Source organism: Anguilla anguilla, chromosome 19 (genome assembly GCF_013347855.1).
Source record: "Anguilla anguilla isolate fAngAng1 chromosome 19, fAngAng1.pri, whole genome shotgun sequence".
NCBI lineage: Eukaryota > Metazoa > Chordata > Actinopteri > Anguilliformes > Anguillidae > Anguilla > Anguilla anguilla.
In genome coordinates, this window is record NC_049219.1 from 4,357,927 (window position 1) to 4,373,945 (window position 16,019).

A 16,019-nucleotide genomic window follows, 5' to 3' on the forward strand; every position below is an offset into this window, starting at 1 on the left:
TCATGAGCTCTTCATGCCACTGGAAAACATAGGGTGGATCCAAGACAGTGAGGGTAGAGACTGCGCACAACTACCTTCACTCTAATCTATTAATTGCGCAAGCCTGCTCCAAATACCCTACCCCATTCCCACCCCAACCCCCACCCCCTAAGTCCTGCGGCGATGGGGAAGGGCGGTGGATACAGGTCAGGATGTGACTGGGAGTATCTAGTCTAACCCTGGCGTGGGAAAGATGGTCGCCGAGGCTCGGGATGGAACAGCGTGCCTCTCCGGCAGCTCCTCATGTGACTGAGCAGCTCCGCCCTGCTCACCCTGAGAGGGAAGGGCTTAGAAAATGTGGCCTATAAAAGGTCTGTTCCTCTTCAACCCGGGCAGCCTACCGCAGCTGCCGGGTCATCCCTCATCCGGTCGAAAATTAACAAAAAAAAGAAAAAAACCCACATAAAAATCACAATTGCGACCTGGAATGACCGAACTCTCCTGGATGTACGTGATGATTCCTGTCGTCCCCGAAGAAGAACAGCGCTGGTTGCGCACGAGCTGAAGAGGTACAACATCGACATTGTGGCCCTCAGCGAAACCCGCTTCCATGGCGAGGACTCTATAACAGAGATGGGAGAAGGCTGCACTATCTTCTGGAAGGGGCTTCCGGAAGGTTCTCGTCGCCTCCATAGTGTAGGTTTTGCTGTGAGGACAAGCCTACTTCAGAAGATCCCAGAATCCCCAGTTGGCATCAGTGAAAGACTGATGACCTGGCGGATTCCCCTCACAGACAATCGTTATGCCACCCTCATCAGCACATACGCCCCAACACTGGTTGCTGACCCTGAGTGCAAGGAACTCTTCTACGCCTCCCTGCACTCCGCCATAAATAAAACAGCATCCACTGACAAGCTCATTCTCCTAGGCGATTTTAACGCAAGAGTGGGCTCTGACAGTGGATTATGGAAGGATGTGCTCGGACTGCACAGTGTTGGCAAGCTTAATGACAACGGTCTTCGCCTCCTTACTCTCTGCTCTGAGCATCAACTGGTCATTACAAACACCTTGTTCCAACTCAAGAACAAATTCAAGACCTCCTGGCAACACCCCCGCTCTAAACACTGGCATCTCCTGGACTACATCATTGTCCACCAAGCTGACAGGAAGGAGGTGCGAGTCACCAGGGCCATGCATGGAGCCAACTGTTGGACAGACCATCGCTTGATCAGAGCCAAACTCAACCTGGAAATCCGCCCTCAACTGAGGAAAACACCACCATGCAGGAAGCTCAACTGTGATGCACTGAAGTCCACGCACTCAATCAACCAGCTCAGGGAACAGATTGCAAACCAACTGTCTAGGATCCCCGAAACACCAGCAGATCCCAACATCAGCTCTACCTGGAGCACCCTACGTACTACTCTCTGACCTCCCCTGCCTGCCCCCTGTCAACCATTTGGACTCACCCACCCACCCCCCCCCAGTTTCTCAGAGGTACACAAAGCCACTATGGGCCTCAAGAAACACAAGAGCCCGGGCCTTGACGGAATCCCGGCAGAAATACTAAAACATGGGGGATACCTCCTTACCCGTAGAATACACCAACTGATCACTGCCATCTGGTCATCTGAAGTCATCCTGCAAGATTGGAAGGATGCTAACATCATCACAATCTTTAAGCGCAAGGGTGACAAAGCAGACTGTGGTAACAGCAGAGGTATCTCCCTCCTATCAGTGGCCGGGAAGGTGCTAGCACGGATCATGCTACTCTGCCTAGCAACCCATGTAACTGAAGACATCTGCCCGAATCCCAGTGTGGCTTTAGGCATGATCGAAGCACTGCAGACATGATCTTTGTTGCTAGACAGGTACAGGAAAAATGCAGAGAACACCGCAAAGACTTGTAACTAGCGTTCATTGATCTGTCCAAGGCCTTCAACACTGTAAACCGGGAATTGCTGTGGGAAGTACTCGGGAAGCTGGGGGTTCCACCAAAGTTCAGGAACATCGTACGGCAGCTCCATGACGGGATGCAAGCCTGTGTGAGCATCGGTGGTCAACAATCCCCAATCCCCTGTGGATGTGGGGGTCAAGCAAGGGTGTGTTCTAGCCCCAACTATTTTCAACATGTTCCTCTCCACCATCACCCTGCTGTCTCACAAATCCCTGGATCCCACAGATGGGGTACAGATACAGTACAGACTAGATGGAAATCTTTTTAATATCCGGCGACTTCAAGCCTTCACCAAAACCACCACCCAACACATCCTGGAGCTACAGTACGCTGATGACTGTGCTCTCCTCGCCCACTCACCAGAATCCCTACTGCGGTTGCTTCCATATACAGCGCCATTAGTCTCCAGATCAACATCAAGAAAACGCAGATAGTCGTGCAAGAGTCCATCCCCCAACCACATGCGCCTACCTTCACCCTTGATAGTCATCCTCTTGCCATCGTCCCTCATTTCACCTACCTCGGTAGCATTCTGTCCCCCTCCTGCAACATCGACGACGACACCCAGGTTCGTATTGGTCTGGCCTCTGCTGCCTTCGGCAGGCTCAAGTCCAGGGTCTTCCAGAACAGGAACCTAACCATCTCCACCAAAGCAGCTGTGTACAAGGCAGTTTGCCTCTCCACACTGCTTTATGGTTCGGAAACCTGGACCCCCTACCAGAGGCACATACGAACTCTAGAGGCCTTCCACATCCGCTGCCTCCAAAGGATCCTGGGTGTGTCCTGGGAAGACAGGGTGCCCTATGTGGCAATCCACGACCGGACTCATACACCCAGCATTGCCGTGTTCCTTGCGCAAAGACATCTGCGTTGGGTCGGGCATGTGATCCGCATGCCTGCCCACCGGCTACCTAGACAGATCCTCTATGGCCAGCTCTTGGATGGTCAGGATCACCTAAAAACCCTCCTGAAGAAGTGCAACATCAAACCACCAGTACTAGAGTCCCTGGCTGCTGATCGCCACACCTGGAGCTCCACCTGCCACCAGGGAATCACTCACCTTCAGGAGCAGGCTACAGAGAGGAGAATGCAGCGGCGTGCACAGAGGCACCAACGTGCTGCAGGGCCCCCCCTTTCCTGTGCCGTATACCCCTGCCCCTCATGTGGCAAGACTTGCGGATCACGCATTGGCCTGCACAGCCACATGGCTATGCACAGGCGTAATACACCCCAATAAACCCCCAACAAATGAATCTGGAGCAACGTCATCATTGTCATCGATGGACTGCCATAAGTGCGTGTGTGCGCGTGTGTTAGCGCATGCACGTGTGTGCACATGTTCATGCGTGCATGCTTGTGCGCATTCATGCATACATGCATTTGTGTGTGTGTTTGTGCATGTGTGTGTGTAAGTGTTGGTGGCAGTGCAGTATAACATTTTGCTCCAAGGCTGTTGGTTCAAGGTTGTAGAGTGTCTGTGAAATGCCTGAAATGTAAATGAGAGACAGATGGACAGATAGACAGACAGCTCATGCGATGCAACATTGTTGTAGGGCGGGCACGGTGGCATAGTGGTTAGCGCTGTCGCCTCACAGCAAGTGGTTAGCGCTGTCGCCTCACAGCAGGAAGGTCGTGGGTTTGAATCTCGGGTTGGGGTCTTTCTGTGCGGAGTTTGCATGTTCTCCCCGTGTTCGCGTGGGTTTACTCCGGGTACTCCGGTTTCCTCCCACACTCAAAGACATGCATGTTAGGTGCGCTCCTGCAGGTGCCCTTGACCAAGGCCTCAGAACTGGAGTTGGTCCCCAGGCACAGCACAGAGAGGCAGCTGCCCACTGATCCTAAGTAACTAAGGATGGGTCAAATGCAGAGGAAAAATTACCCCATGGGGTTCAATAAAGTATATCATCTTCTTCTATATAATGGTGAGGAACTCCTAAACACTGCTGCCATATAACAATCCAGTCATGCTGAGGAGGCTCAACTGGTTTCTCCTGAGGAGGGAGTCATTGCCACATTGAGGGGAATGCAGGGTATCCCAGGCTCAGTAAAAACTGTGGGAGACGAGGTCTTCTCTCACCTCATGACAGTGAGTCTGGTGTCCAGAGGCTATAGCAACGCCCAGCATTCACATACTGTGTTCTCTGTGTGACTGAGTGGAGCAGCAGTAGGGGTGGACGGTATGACGATACTAGATTGTGAACGATTAAAATGTCTCCACGATCTGCCTTTCCAGAGAGATCGGGAGTATCGGGCTGCAGTGAAAGTACACATTCTATCAGTTGCTCTGCCCTTAGGTTTTGTTTCCTTGAAGGGCAATATTTTCTTAAATAGGGATATTAGTTTGATTGCACTGTTCATTAACTTCCAAAATAGTCTGAAAAACCAACATGAAAAAGAATCGTGATCATACCGTGGATCAAACTGTGATATATTTTTGCCATATCGTCCACCCCTAAGTGTACTTGTGTACTTGTGTTCCCTGTGTGACTGAGTGGAGCAGCAGTATACTGCGTACTTGTGTACTTGTTCTCTGTGTGACTGACAGTATACTGTGTAACCCACAGACCCAGATGAGTGTGACTCCCCCGCCCTGAACAAGTGCAGCTCCAACTCCGTCTGCATCAACACCCTGGACTCCTTCACCTGCGTGTGTGAGCCGGGGTACTACAGCCTGAGCCCCATCCTCAGCCCTGCCTGCCACGGTATACACGCACACACACACAAACCCACACACACACACACACATACACACACACTCGCGCACAAACTCACACACACGTGCACACAAACTCACACACACACACGCGCACACAAACTCACACACACGTGCACACAAACTCACACACACACACACACGCAAACAAACTTACGCACTCACACACATACACACACACCATTATACTCTCATACAGAGTATAATAGTGTATGTGACAGACTATAATGCTGCTCTTACACACACACACATACTCACACACATACTCACACACACACGCACGCACACACACACACGCTTGCTGCTCTTACACACATGCACACACCCTATGTGGTTTGCTGCGGTTTGCTGTGTCTGTTTCTGTATTACTTGTAAAATGGCAGCATTGGTATAGCCTAGCATTTCATGCACTTGTGTAAGTAATGAACCAAAGGCTAATCAAAACTATGTCTACATAATGCGACTAAAGAACATCATGTCTTAACAGAGAAGGGGATGTTCACGCTATGCCTGAAGGACCATGTATCTGGAGGCATCTCCAAGCCTTTCCTCATCCACTACTTTGGCGGGAATGTGACTGTTGTCCTCAATGATGGTCGCTGCTCCATCAACGAGACGGACAAGTTTTATTATTACAGGATAACTGGCGCCCCCTCCCAGTGTGGAGGCCAAACGCTCGTGAGTACCAGCACCAGATCCAGGTCATGTACACAGCTGGTGCATTCTGGGAATGCACATCGTCACAAAACTGATTCACTAAACCTGGCATAGCAAGCTGCAAATGCTACTGCTTCTTCCTCCCTTCAGACAATGATAACACCCTTTACTCTAGCAGACCTCTCCATTCAGCACCTCTCACTACCTCTACTTGTCCCATCTCTCCATTCAGCACCCCTCACTACCTCTACCTGTCCCATCTCTCATTCAGCACCCCTCACTACCTCTACCTGTCCCATCTCTCCATTCAGCACCCCTCACTACCTCTACCTGTCCCATCTCTCATTCAGCACCCCTCACTACCTCTACCTGTCCCATCTCTCCATTTAGCCCCCCACACTACCTCTACCTGTCCCATCTCTCCATTCAGCACCCCTCACTACCTCTACCTGTCCCATCTCTCCATTCAGCACCCCTCACTACCTCTACCTGTCCCATCTCTCCATTCAGCACCCCTCACTATCTCTACCTGTCCCATCTCTCCATTCAGCACCCCTCACTACCTCTACCTGTCCCATCTCTCCATTCAGCACCCCTCACTACCTCTACCTGTCCCATCTCTCCATTCAGCACCCCTCACTATCTCTACCTGTCCCATCTCTCCATTCAGCACCCCTCACTACCTCTACCTGTCCCATCTCTCCATTCAGCACCCCTCACTACCTCTACCTGTCCCATCTCTCCATTCAGCACCCCTCACTACCTCTACCTGTCCCATCGCTCCATTCAGCACCCCTCACTACCTCTACCTGTCCCATCTCTCCATGCAGCACCCCTCACTACCTCTACCTGTCCCATCTCTCATTCAGCACCCCTCACTACCTTTACTTGTCCCATCTCTCATTCAGCACCCCTCACTACTTCTACCTGTCCCATCTCTCCATTCAGCACCCCTCACTACCTCTACCTGTCCCATCTCTCCATTCAGCACCCCTCACTACCTCTACCTGTCCCATCTCTCCATTCAGCACCCCTCACTACCTCTACCTGTCCCATCTCTCCATTCAGCACCCCTCACTACCTCTACCTGTCCCATCTCTCCATTCAGCATCCCTCATTACCTCTACCTGTCCCATCTCTCCATTCAGCACCCCTCACTACCTCTACCTGTCCAATCTCTCCATTCTGCACCCCTCACTACCTCTACCTGTCCCATCTCTCCATTCAGCACCCCTCACTACCTCTACCTGTCCCATCTCTCCATTCAGCACCCCTCACTACCTCTACCTGTCCCATCTCTCCATTCTGCACCCCTCACTACCTCTACCTGTCCCATCTCTCCATTCAGCACCCCTCACTACCTCTACCTGTCCCATCTCCCTATTTAGCACCTCTCACTACCTCTACCTGTCCCATCTCTCCATTCAGCACCCCTCACTACCTCTACCTGTCCCATCTCTCCATTCAGCACACCTCACTACCTCTACCTGTCCCATCTCTCCATTCAGCACCCCTCACTACCTCTACCTGTCCCATCTCTCCATTCAGCACCCCTCACTACCTCTACCTGTCCCAAGGTCCTCACTGAGTACCTTTCCAGCTTAGCAGTGTGTAACACATCACACTGGGTATTATGAGCGTGTAATGCCTTGTGTGTGTAACACATCACACTGGGTATTATGAGCGTGTAATGCCTTGTGTGTGTAACACATCACACTGGGTATTATGAGCGTGTAATGCCTTGGGTGTGTAACACATCACACTGGGTATTATGAGTGTGTAATGCCTTGGGTGTGTAACACATCACACTGGGTATTATGAGTGTGTAATGCCTTGTGTGTGTAACACATCACACTGGGTATTATGAGTGTGTAATGCCTTGGGTGTGTAACACATCACACTGGGTATTATGAGTGTGTAATGCCTTGTGTGTGTAACACATCACACTGGGTATTATGAGTGTGTAATGCCTTGGGTGTGTAACACGCTTTCTGCTCATTTAGATTAACAGGACGCATGTGGAGTTGAGGAACGCGTTGACTGTGACGCTCAGCAGCGAGAGATCCATCACACGGAGGGACCTGAAGGTGCTGTGGACCTGTGCCTACCCGCTGCTCCAGACCAGCACAGCCCGCATGAAGCCTGGTCTGGACTGGTGAGAAACACACCCCTCTCTCATTCAGCCATCCAATCAGCATCCACGGCAGTAGCATGAAGGACATTAAGCCTCAAACTAGCATTTTCAGTAGTTATGCATGTACAACTGTAACAGAGCCTGGGCTCAATGAAAATACCTTAGTCGTTGTTAGCACTAAGGCTAATATAATGGCATGTGTGGTTCTTTATTGGTGTGTCATAATCCAGCCTGTTTGTTTGTCTGTTATTCCATCACACATTGTTGGTCATACATTTCATGTGCTGGTACTGTGGTTTATTTTTTAGCAAATTGCTATTTTAAAACAAATGTGCTTTTCTAGGAAATCTAGTGGATGTGGACACGGATGATGTGTCTGCTGTGTGTTCTGCTCTGCTCCTCTGCAGGGTTAGCTCTCACAGTGTGGTGCAGGTGAATTCGTCCCGCCTCCTGGAGATCAGCATGGCCTTGTACAGTGACTCATCTTACGCATACAACTACACTGGCCCTGTGGAGCTCCCTTCTGCAGAGAAGCTGTACATCCAGGTGACCCTGCACTGTGAGAACAGCCTGGCCTACAACATGAGCCTACAGCTGGAGTCCTGCTGGGCCACACAGACTGCAGACCCACAAGAGGAGAAGAAGGCTTTTTTCCTGAAGGGGGGGTGAGTTCTCTCATATTGAGGGGGGGGGGTGTGGGGGTGGGGTTGAGTTCTGTGTTCCTGAGTGGGGTGGGGATTATTTATCTGTTCCTCAGGGTGGTGAGTTCTCTGCTCCCTTGGGGGTGAGTCCTCTGTTCCTCAGGGTGATGAGTTCTCTGCTCCTGAGAGGGGGGTGAGGCGGTGTGTTCTCTCTCTTTTCCTTTACGTTTTGTCTGTGATTCGATTGTTGGGTTGATGCTGCCTCATTGTAATCATAATTCATTAATTTCCAGTGCCTGAAGCTCTGCTGACATGTACATGTGTAGTATTTGTCTCATTAACATGTACTTTTAAAACAGTGTATGAATAAGTTTTTATTGTACATGTGTGATAACAGTAGATGCCTTATAAAAAGGCTTTATTTTGGAGGCCCAAGAGTGCATCAGTAGTAGGTTGCATTTGATGCCCAGGCTGCCAGTTGAATAGCCCTATTACAGATAACATTAGGATTGCACTCTTTATACCAAAAACATGAACCTGGGTAATTTAATGGCTTTTGTTTTTTTAATGTAATTTTTATTCTTCATATTATATTTTGGTAGCAATTTCTGGTTTTATTATTTCTCTTTCTGGCTTATTAGGTGACGGTAGATGGCTTATTATCCAACTTGCTCGTTGGGAGCAATTAGGGGTTAGGTGTCCGGCTCAGGGACACTTCAACACGCCCAGGGTGGGAGATTGAACCGGCAACCTCCGACTGCCAGACAAACGCTCTTACCTACTGAGCTATGTCGCCCCATAAAAAAACACTAAAAAATCCTGTCCTGTTTGCCCTAGAGGCTATTTGGGTCCGCACAGTATTCCATATTGAAGGTTTGGTAATTGTTCTTTGAAGCTATATTGTCATTAGAGTATGTGCGTTGTGCTCCTAATAAATTTCAATGAGTGTGATAGGGGATTTTGTTCAAAAGGGGGTGGAAGGAAATGACAGTAATACAGGACGCTTGGATGTGTGTGAAAGGCTTTAATTAGGCACACAGCCCATTATTCTTTCAGCTGCCCAAACGACAGAACCTTCCGCTGGTACCTCCAGAGCAGTTCCCCTCAAAGGAAGAGGTTCTCCATTCAGATGTTCACCATGTCTGACCACTCCCACATCTACCTTCACTGCCTGAGCAGAATATGCAGCCAAGATGAGAACTGCACAACGGTAACTCCCCACCACTGCAAACTGTACACAATGGTAACTCCTCACCACTGCAATCTGTACACAATGGTAACTCCCCACCACTGCAAACTGTACACAATGGTAACTCCCCACCACTGCAATCTGTACACAATGGTAACTCCTCACCACTGCAATCTGTACACAATGTTAACTCCCCACCACTGCAATCTGTACACAATGGTAACTCCTCACCACTGCAATCTGTACACAATGGTAACTCCCCACCACTGCAATCTGTACACAATGGTAACTCCCCACCACTGCAAACTGTACACAATGGTAACTCCCCACCACTGCAATCTGTACACAATGGTAACTCCCTGCTGCCACAAACTGCACCTTGGTATATTCCCGCCAGGGAAGCCAGGTTGGGCTTTGAGTAAGAGGGACCCAGCCGCCTCATCCTCAGGCTGGGCTTTGAGTAAGAGGGACCCAGCCGCCTCATCCTCAGGCTGGGCTTTGAGTAAGAGGGACCCAGCCGCCTCCTCCTCAGGCTGGGCTTTGAGTAAGAGGGACCCAGCCGCCTCATCCACAGGCTGGGCTTTGAGTAAGAGGGACCCAGCCGCCTCATCCACAGGCTGGGCTTTGAGTAAGAGGGACCCAGCCGCCTCATCCTCAGGCTGGGCTTTGAGTAAGAGGGACGCAGCCGCCTCATCCTCAGGCTGGGCTTTGAGTAAGAGGGACCCAGCCGCCTCCTCCTCAGGCTGGGATTGAGTAAGAGGGCTGATAACGATGGGTGTGTTTGAGACAGGTCAGCCAGCAGCCTGGCCTGAGAGCTTCCTGCGTTCACTGCCAGGGATGTGACAGGCCTCATCTGAGCCCCAATCTGTCAGGACACACCCCTTTACTGACCATGCATGTGTTTACATTACACAATATTAATAAAACCTTGGGGTTGCTTTGGATAAAAGCATCTGCCAAATAAATATAATGTCATGTAATGTTACTATCATTGATAAACAGTCAATACATGGATGGATAGACCGCAGTTTAAAAAGACCATATAATACATGTTCACACTAAAACCACCATCATTGCATAAGCCAACCGTTTTGAGTGTTCAATATGTGGTGACCAAATAACAGGTATTTTTCAGTCATTCTTCTCAGTTCAATATTTATTTTTATTATCTAGATATTTACATTGCTCACTGTTTTTCTGATGCATGCAATTCAGTCCTTTCACTTTATCTAGTTTTCTCAGTGAGTTCTCATAGGCTCTTTTCTGAAGAATGGGAACAAACCCACCTCACACTAGTTCCTCCACTTCTACTTTCTGCGTGTTGCATAATTTAAATATTAAATCTTCCGTTAGCACAAGGTTTACAGATCTTGAATGTTAGAGAATGTGGAGAATATTTCAGCAATCATCCTACACGTTTGTTCTCATGCTGGTTAAACATTCCCCCTGTATGTATCTGTACAGAACTGCTCTCCCAGGCAAAACCAAAAGGTGAGAAGAGATCTACCGGACAAACTCACAGCTATTCTTTCAGCAGGACCCATCTCTGCAGCAAAGAGGAAACTGTCAAACTGTGAGTGCAGTGACATTGACAAATGGAATATACTGCTGTGTGTGTGTGAGAAAGAGAGAGAGAGAGAGTGTGTGTGTGTGTGTGAGAGTGTGTGTGTGCATGTGCGAGTGTGTGAGAGAAAATGTGTGTGTGTGTGTGCGTGCGTGCATGCGAATGTCTGTGTGTGTGAGTGTGAGTGAGAGTGTGTGTGCATTAGTGTGAGTGTGTGTGTGCGCGCGTGTGTGAGAATGTATGTGTGTGTTTGTGTGCGTGTGTGTGCTCGCGCGTGTGAGTGTGTGTGAGTGTGTGTGTGTGTGCATGTGAGAGAATGTATGTGCGTGTTTGTGAGTGTCTGTTTGAGAGAGAGTGAGCTTGTGTGTTCGTGAGTGTGAGTGAGAGTGTGTGTGCATTAGTGTGAGTGTGTGTGTGCGCGCGTGTGTCAGAATGTGTGTGAGAGTGAGTGTGTGTGTGTGCATGTGAGAGAATGTATGTGTGTGTTTGTGTGTGTGTGTGTGTGCGCGCGCGTGTGAGAATGTGTGTGAGTGTGTGTGTGCATGTGAGAGAATGTATGTGCGTGTTTGTGAGTGTCTGTTTGAGAGAGAGTGAGCTTGTGTGTTCGTGAGTGTGCGTCTGAGTGTGTGTGCATGTGTGTGTGTATGTATGAGTTGTTGTGTGCATGAGTGTGTGAATGTGAGTGTGTGTGTGAGAGCGTGTGTGTGAGTGAGTGTGTGTGAGTATTTGTGCGCGTGTGTGCGTGTGCGTGAATGTGAGTGTGTGTGAGAGCATCTGTGTTTCTGCGTGTGTGTGAGTGCGTTTGTGTGTGTGTGTGTGTACATGAGTGTGTGTGCGTGAGTGTGAGTTAGGGAGTGACTGTGAGCATGTGTATGTCTGCGTGTGTGAGTTAGTGAGTGACTGTGAGTGTGTGTGTGTGAGTTAGTGAGTGACTGAGCGTGTGTGTGTGTGCGTGAGTTAATGCGTGATTGTGTGAGTTAATGATGGACTGTGAGCGTGTGTGAGTGACTGTGAGTGTGTGTGTGTGTGCGTGAGTGTGTGAGTTAATGCATAACTGTGTGAATTAATGAGTGACTGTGAGCGTGTGTGTGAGTGAGTGAGGTTGTGAGTGTGAGTGCATACATGTGTGCATATTGTAGTTTATTATTATTGTTTCCGCTGCAAAAGCAGAAGTAGTGGTTCTAGTAAAAGTGGTAATGTTTAAAATTCACAATTTGGTTACTTGGAATATGTTTTCAACTAGCGTCACGTGGCTAGTTACAGCTATGGTTCAATCAGATGTCACTGATGGGCTGCATGCCTCAACTTGCATACGAAAAGAGAAGGGTTTGTTCTGTTTATTTAAAATAGAATAAGTAGTTAAGGGCTAGTTTGAATAGGTGGGCTTTCAGATATTTGCATTAAACAGCCAAATAATGAATGACTGAATGAATCATTGCATTTATATAGCACTTTTCCACAGGGGCGCAGTCAGGGATTTTCAGCCCCATGAAAAGAAATCATTTTGGGCGGGGCGGGGCGGGGCGGGGGGGGGGGGGGGGGGGGCGCTGGTAGATTCTGTGTTGTGATCGATTGTTGTTTAGACTGTTCTAGACTGAATTAGAATGTGTGTTGTGATTGATTGTTGTTTAGACTGTTCTAGACTGAATTGGAATGTGGTGTTGTGATTGATTGTTGTTTAGACTGTTCAAGGCTGAATTAGAATGTGTTGTGTGATTGTAGTAGAATGAATTAGAATGTGTTCTGTGATTGTACAGAATGAATTAGAATGTGTTGTGTGATTGTAGTAGAATAAATCAGAATGTGTTGTGTGATTGTAGTAGAATGGATTACAATGTGTTCTGTGATTGTAGTAGAATGGATTAGAATTTGCTGTGTGATTGGTTGCTTTTCTCACTCCTTGCAGGGCCTGGAGCCCAGATCATGCTATCAGTGGCCGGAGGATTGATTGGCCTCTTTTTTCTGACAGCACTGGGTGTGCGTGCAGCACACGCTATAACACAGCGCAACCCCAGACATCAATAAAGTGTGTATACCTGCGCTGTTTAGTCCGTCCTCTCTGTGCTACTGTACAAACAGCACTGTGTCCTTATTCCCTCTGTGTAACTGTGTACAAACAGGCACTGTTTCAAACACTGCAATCTAGAGATAAGGAGGGCATCTGATTTTGGTGTCCTCCCCTCTAACTGACTCTCTGGTTGTGTTCCAACCTTTATACTCTGTAACTTTGGCAGTGCGCCACCATGACATTGCTGTTCAATGCGTGAAATTTTTTGGTCAAACCTGTCCGTGGTTTTACAGAAGATATTGTAGCCGATTAAGTGAACGTGCAGATGGTACATCATAATGCAGTGTATACGTTCGGTGAAAGCTGGGTAGATTTGGTGCAAAAGCAATTGTTGATAAGTAATAGGCAAATATTAGTGAGCAAAAAAGCACAGTTCAGAAACTTGCTTCCGGCAGGGCATGAACCAGGGTCCCTGCGATCTATAGACCATGACATTGACCACTCGGCCACAAAGGAACTAGCTGTTGAGACAGGAAATGTTTTAGAGTAAAAAGATATGTCTATTTTGCATGTGTATGTGAGATTTTGATTGGATCGTGTTGGAGAAGGATTGGCTGGTGTTGGTAAAATGTCCAATGGGGAGACATTTTGTTTGTAGGCTAGGCGGCAGGAAGGAGGAGAAGGAGAAAACGCAAAATCCCCTTAGTTTGGGGCTTTATTGTGTGGACGTGTGAAGTTGTTTATGAATTCTGTCTGTTGAAATGGGGTCAGAATGTACAGAAATTAATGTTTTTAAGGGCTGAGTGTCTATGGCTGTTGTGGTTATATTTGTGGGGAACCCTGAAAAGTGTCGGTGCTGTATAGGTATGGGGCATGCCGCCCCGCCAAGGTGTAATGTGGCCGGATGGCATACCTGCCATCCCAATGAAGAAAGAAAAATAAAAATGTAACTAGCTATCGATCATTTCTAGGACATTTTATTTTCTTACAGTGTGAGCAAGATTATTTGATTAGCTATAAATGACAGAAAACGGAGTTCAATCCAGATAGCTAGTTACAAAGGATCATTCAGATGAATTAAAGGCATAAAACTGCTGAAAAAGCACTTAAAGGTTAAAAATATATTTTTACCTTGTTGCGCCTGATGTAAATTAAGAACAGTTCCTCAGATTAGATCGTCTACTGTAATTTAAACCGGTGAACGTTACTTGGCTACCTTGTTTGAAGCTGACTTAACTAATGTAAGACTAAAAATTAATATTAATATTATTAATTAATATTACATTTGGTAACATTACCATACTTATCCATAGCTTGTCGTAACTTTTTCCCAGTTATGATTCATTTAAATTTGCGGTTATCTTTACCTACCGACGCAGGAAAATAATACCGCGATTTACCTCATTCAATATTTGCGCGTCTCTCAGCCCGAGAGACTCGAGCAAGCGATTGGTCTTGGTAGACATACGCGCTCTGATTGGCTATCCTCTTCAATTCATTGGTAGATTCTTGGTAGCGAACGGGGATTTGATTGGATCTCTCTACCAACAATTACAGAGACTCACGGCTTTCTCGGAGTGCCTTTAGAACTGACCTATTTTTGGCCGGACCGCAACAGCGGGGCCAGCCCTACAAACACGAATGTCTGTGACTGACTGACTGACTGAGTGATAAAGTTACACCGCCCATGTCTGTGACGTCGGCCGATTCGGTCCACTAGGTTTTAACCTGGTCTCGTTATACGGTCTATCGGTGGCACCCATTTGAGTTATGTGTAATCTAATTGAGCTCATTTTTTCTGGAAAATATACACTCAATTCAACTTTTTTCTGAAGTTGTTACTACTACTACTACTACTAATAATAATAATAGTAGTAATAATCTTAAAAATAATTTATTTTTAATGACATTTAACGTGATATACATTTGATGGGAGGCCTACCGTAATGTGAAGGCATTCAAAACCTGACAACCTTTTATAAAACCTATTAAAGAAAGCACCACTAGATGAAGCCACATGCTCAATAGTCACTGAAGTCAGCATTCAGATTATGGCTAATGTTTCTCAGTTGACAGTTGCTTTTGCAATCAAATGTCTTCATCTGCATATGAATTGGTTCAAGTAGCTTAATAGCAATCTTATCTTACTGTAAAATATTGTCTCACAGTTATGTCAAGTTATATATTTCTACTTTCAAAAATGAAACTGGAACTCACTCCGATATCAGAGAGCCATCAGGCACCAGCCACGCCTAATACCAGCTGATCTGGCTGCTCCAGCTGTCTGTGTCACACTGGGCTGCCTGTGCTGCATCCCTGCATATTGCATACTCCTGTGCTACTACTACTGTGACATTTGCAATGTTTCTAACTTTCTATTGTCTGCGTCTGTGATGCCCTTTAACATAACTCAGTGCTGCAAACCACATTTCTCTACAGGGACAATAAAGTCAAGTCAAGTTCAGTAGAGATGGTTTATAGGAAATCCACTGTATTTTCCATGTGCAAGCAATTTCTGTCACAAAGGTCACAAGTATTTATCTATAACCTTTATATGAATAGGAAAAACTAGTTTAAGTGCATCAAGTTAAGGCCATTTCAGAAAGTGCCATGCGATTTCTGAAAACATTTAAATAACATTATACATACTCTCCACACTGGAAGACATCTTGTGCATGTAGAGGCATTGTTATGGGCTCTGTTGTGGAGTTTCATGATTTTCCTCCATGATCAGCGTGTCTCACTCTGCAATTCTGCTAGATGACTTGCTATATGTGAGAAGGAATCTGAATAAGATCATCTAGAAATTGTGTATATGAAAATAAGCTTCATATTATAATTGTTGGTGTTACATTGGTCATTTGCGGTCACTCTGCACAACAGAACTGAACAATGCCTTTAGCATCAGGTTTCTGGGGAGCTTATGATATGCCTGCTCCTAGGATAAAAAGTCAGATTATTAAAATATGAATGAAATCCAACCGGTTTATGAGTGAAGACCGCACAGCACCGAGTGCCCCCGAAAGTACAGGAAGCATAGATAAACCCTTCAGACATGGCCTTAAAACCATTTGAGCATAGATTTTGTACATGAGATGTGATGCATAAGTCAGCATTTGCCCGTTTACTCTGTACATTCAGATCAACCAGCCTGAGTCCATGTTCAGAGCAGGAACG

The 16,019-nt window shown here is 47.2% G+C and overlaps 1 protein-coding gene across 5 annotated transcripts in view; it reads left to right on the forward strand.

The window, feature by feature from the left end:
- LOC118218901 overlaps positions 1-12,874 on the forward strand; it is a 28,669-nt gene extending 15,795 nt beyond the window's left edge. For 4 of the 5 annotated variants that reach the window (XM_035401644.1, XM_035401642.1, XM_035401645.1 and 1 more), the window contains 7 exons: positions 4,501-4,638; positions 5,137-5,327; positions 7,310-7,461; positions 7,848-8,105; positions 9,138-9,324; positions 10,735-10,843; positions 12,741-12,874. In XM_035401644.1, coding sequence (XP_035257535.1) covers positions 4,501-4,638; positions 5,137-5,327; positions 7,310-7,461; positions 7,848-8,105; positions 9,138-9,324; positions 10,735-10,843; positions 12,741-12,859 — 1,154 coding nt within the window. In that variant the 3' untranslated portion in view covers positions 12,860-12,874. The remainder of the gene's footprint in view (positions 1-4,500; positions 4,639-5,136; positions 5,328-7,309; positions 7,462-7,847; positions 8,106-9,137; positions 9,325-10,734; positions 10,844-12,740) is intronic. The other variant, XM_035401643.1, reaches the window with a different exon arrangement.
- The last annotated feature ends 3,145 nt before the right edge of the window (positions 12,875-16,019 follow it).